Genomic DNA, 4,667 nt, shown 5'->3' on the forward strand with positions numbered 1-4,667 from the left:
TACACTAGACGAGGGACAACAGAATCGACAGAGTGGAAAGTTTGAGAATGTTTGTGGATTGTGAAAAATGTAGCCAATGTCATTGAAAAAATGCATTGAAATTACTGAATGAGAACTTAAACTGCTGTGTAAGCCAGTGAAACACATTTTTTTTTTTTTTTTTAAAGAACAGTGATAAGTGCTCAGATGGTACCATCTACTACTAATCGCTACAACTCTCTGAGATGGGAATTATTATTTCAGCTGTACAGATGAGCAAGTGAGACTTGAGGGCTTATGTTGTTTGCTGGAAACAGACAAAGTCCAGACTTAGAACCGGCCTGGCTCTAGAGTTCACAATCTCTCTGTCTTTAAGCCAAGCTCTTTTGAGGCTGTTGAAATCCTGAGCACATGAGAAGCAGTTGAAGGGATAGAGCTAGACAAAAACTGTTTAGCTTAGAAAGGAGATGATTGTAGGAGAAATGGGAAGACTAGCTTTAAAAAATGACTCCACAGGCTAGAGAAAATGGTTTCCACAGTGGGCCAATGAAATGACTTATTTTAAGGTAATACATTCCCCGGCATGAGAAGATGTTCCAGCAGCCTTGGTGGGGAGATCATCAAACAGAATATTTGAAAGACTTGTCAATTTTATGGCAAATATGGATTCTTGCTGTGGCATTGTAGGATAAGCACTGGCCTGCAAACCACAAGGTTGTCAGTTCAAACTCACCAGCTGCTCCTCAGAAACCCTGTACAGGGTTGTTATGAGTCAATTCAATGGCATTTAACAACAAAACGGAGACTATGGGTCACAGACGATATTTGGATCTTAGGTTTGTTTTTTTTTTAAAGCACGTCATAGAAGAAATCTAAGCATATAAATACATTAGCCTATCTCTCAGGTCTGACATGTCCTGTGGAGAACAAACCATGCCTCCCCTGCACTAAAATGACATGAGAAGAGTGTGTGTAGGTAGATGGTACCAAACACACACACCAATGATAGAGGCCTTGCCCACTCTGGTGTAAGACAAAGGATGCCTAAACGATAAGATCATTGTACAGAGATTAGAAGTGAGGCACATCAATGCATTTTCCTTATTGACAATATGTTTCACTGCGTCTGAGGTTAAGGTCAATGTCTCTTTATTGACTCAATCCACGTATCTCACAAAGAGAGCCACAAAGCAACAGCCGATCAGTGCCACCGCAGAGGCTGTGATCACCACAACGACAACACTTCCAGCAGTGTTGACCAGAAAGCCCAGACTACCTCCAACCAGTATCTGAGCCAGCTGGACCATGCAGGTGAGGGCAGCACAGTCCACGCCCTTTCCCCTCCTGATGCTGTCTGGGTCCTCACTTGGAGCCTGCCATCTCTGCAAGGGAAGTAGAGAAACAGCATTGGATTTGATGGATCTGGCAAACTGACTGGGAGAGAGCCACATAGACTTTCAGATCTGTGTGTCATATGCCTCTGTTACTACTAGAGGTAAGTCCCTGACTTGCGACAGGGTTCTGACTTAAGTCAAATAACATATCTATTTTATTTTATTTTTTTAGTTTTTAGTTTTCATTATTTTTGCCTTTTATTATCAGTGTCTTTATAAATCCAATTTTCAATTGTCTTTTGAGGTTGGAAACATTACATAAAAATGTACAAATTTGTTTTAACATTGTATGTCAAACATGTTACTGATAACAACAAAAATATCTTGCAGACAGTCGTAACTGCAGTTTGGTATGACAGTCACGACTGTGGGATAAGTCAAGAGCAACCTGTACTCAAATCTGTTGTGTACAAAAGCAGTCGGAAATAACATACAAACCAATTAGCTTGATGGACAATGAAATCTGAGTTCTGGGTAATTTTCACTTACCACAATAGATGAAGGGGCTTCAAAAGGTTTGTGGAAAAATTCTATTATCTTTTCATTCCAGCTTTCCATGAAGGTTTTGAGGCTTCTGGTAGTGTAGTGGTTACGAATCGGGCTGCGAACCTTAAGGTCAGCGGTTCGAAACTACCAGCCACTCCGTGGGAGAAAGATGAGGCTTTCTACTCCCGTAAAGATTTACACTCTCGGAAACCCTGTACAGGGTCGCTATGGGTCGGAACCGACTCGACGGCACTTAACAACAACAACAACAACATCTTATCCTTTAGATTTTTCAACCATTTAAAATCTTTAAATAGTTCTTTGCTGTTGTTGTTAAGTGCTGTTGAGTCAGTTCTGACCCATAGCCGACTGTATAGTGTTTCTGAGGAATAGCTGGTGGGCTCTAACCACCAATCTTGTAGATCAAACTGTCTTTACAGTCCAGCATATTAACCCACAGCACCACACCAGGACAACACAAACCTATAAAGTGAGGACCTTGTTTTACTTTTTCCATTTAGCTGATGGTTGAATTGAGATTTTTAAGAGTTTGAGTGATGTTTTCTATACTATTAAGGTAAAAATACACAGCACAGAACTCTGCATATTATATTTTGAGTAAGAAGGGGAAAAGAGATAACTTGTTGTTGTTAGGTAACATCAAGTCAGTTCCGACTCATAGTGATCCTATGCACAACTGAACAAAATATTGCCTAGTTCTGTGCCATTCTCACAATTGTTGTTACTCCTGAGCCTATTGACAATATGACTGAAGTATGAGAGACAAAATCTTTTCACACTGACTTCTAAGGAGAATTCTGGCTGTCCTTCTTCAAACACTGATTTGTTCTTCTGGCAGTGTATGGTACCTTTAATATTCTCCTCCGACTCCATAACTCAAATGCATCAGTTCTTCTACAGTCTTCTTTCTTCACTGTCTAACTTTTACATGCATATGAGGTTATTGAAAAGACCATGACTTGGGTCAGTCACACCTTAGTTCTCTAACCAGTTCCTTTGCTCTTGAACATTTTAAAGAGATCTTGTGCAGCAGATTTGCCTTTGATTTCTTGATGGCTGCTCCCATGATGCTGATAGTGGATCCAAGCACAATGAAGTCTTTGATAATTTCAATCTTTTCTCGATTTATCATGATGTTTCTTATTGCTCCAGTGGTGAGGATTTTTGTTTTCTTTACATTGAGGTGCAACCCTTACCAAAGGCTGTGGTCTTTGATCTTCAACAGGAAGTATTTTAAGTCCTCTTCGTTTTCAGTAAGCAAAGTTGTATCATCTGCATAGCACTGGTTGTACATTAGTCTTCCTACAAACCTGATGCCATGTTCTTCTTCATATAATCCATCTTCTCAGATTATTTATTTACTCAGTGCACAGATCAAATAAGTATGGTGAAAGAATGCAACTCTGGTGCACACCTTCCCTGATTTTAAACCTTTCAGTGTCCCCTTGATCTGTTTGAATGACTGCCTCTTGGTCTGTGTACAGGTTCCTCATGAGTTCAATTAAGTGTTCTGGAATATACATTCTTTACAATGCATGTCACGAGCCACACAGTCAAAAACCTTTGAATAGTCAGTAAAACACAGATAAACACTTTTCTCGTATTTTCTACTTTTAAAGAAGATTCACCTGAGGTCTTCAATGATGTTTCTCATTCCATGTCCTTGTCTGAATGAAATATGAACCTCTGGCAGTTCCTTGTCAATGTTATATAATTATTTGCAGTATCTTTTAAATTCTATTTAACCAAAATTTACTTGCACGTGATATTAATGATACTGTCTGATGATTTCCACATTCCATTGGGTCACCTCTCTTTGGAATAGGCACAAATATGATTCTCTTCTAATCAGTTGGCCAGGTAGCTGTCTTCCAAATTTCTTGGCACACATGAATGAGTGTCTTCAGTGCTGCATCATTTTGTTGAAAGAGTTGGATTCCATCCATTCCTGGAGTCTTGTTCTTTGCTAATGCCGTCAGTGAACCTTGGACTATTTCATTGAGTCTCGTTCAGATACTACCTCTTGAAATGGTTGAATATCAACTATTTCTCTTTGGTACAGTGACTGTGTATAATCCTTCCATCTCTTTTTGTGTGTGTGTGCTTCTGCATCTTTCACTATTTTGCCCATGGAATTCTTCAATGTTATAAGTCGAGTCTTGAACTTTTTCTTTAGTTCTCTCAGCTTGAGAAATGATGAGTGTGTTTCCGTTTGGTTTTCTAGCTTCAGATCTTTGCACATTTTATTTCAATATTTGGCTTTCTGTTCTCAAGCTTCCCTTTGAAAAAATCTATTCAGTTCTTATATACCCCCATTTCTCCCATTTCCTTAACATATCTATGCAGAAGAGCAAGTTTCAGAGTCTGTTCTGACATCCATTTTGATCTTTTCCTTCTTTTCAATCTTCTTAATGACCTTTTGCTTTCTTTCTGTAAGATGTTCGTGATGTCATCCCTCAGGTCTTCTGGTCTTCGGTCTTTAGTGTCTAATGCATCAAATCTGTTCTTCAGATGATCTCTAAATTCACATGGGATATGTTCAAGGTCATATTTTGGCTCTCATGGACTTATTTTCATTTCCTTCAGCTTCGCTGTGAACTTGCATATGAATGAGCAATTGATATTATATTTAGCTGTGCAGGAAGGGAGTAGTTAGGAGAGCATGTGACCAGGGAGGGATGGGAGCCATTGCTCAATGGACACTTTTTAATGATTTTATTGTTCAGCCATGTGGTTCTATTTGTTGTTGTTGTTAGGTGTCATCGAGTCGGTACCGACTCATAGCGA

At 39.3% G+C, this 4,667-nt stretch overlaps 1 protein-coding gene across 1 annotated transcript in view; it reads right to left on the reverse strand.

Annotated features, from left to right (window-relative positions):
• Nucleotides 1-1,136: 1,136 nt before the first annotated feature.
• Nucleotides 1,137-4,667, reverse strand: part of SLC45A2 (solute carrier family 45, member 2) — a 32,290-nt gene continuing 28,759 nt past the window's right edge. The window contains exon 6 of the mRNA XM_006875390.1: nucleotides 1,137-1,361. Within this exon, the coding sequence (XP_006875452.1) occupies nucleotides 1,137-1,361 (225 nt within the window). The remainder of the gene's footprint in view (nucleotides 1,362-4,667) is intronic.

This window comes from Chrysochloris asiatica, unplaced genomic scaffold (assembly GCF_000296735.1).
Source record: "Chrysochloris asiatica unplaced genomic scaffold, ChrAsi1.0 scaffold00324, whole genome shotgun sequence".
Taxonomy (NCBI): domain Eukaryota; kingdom Metazoa; phylum Chordata; class Mammalia; order Afrosoricida; family Chrysochloridae; genus Chrysochloris; species Chrysochloris asiatica.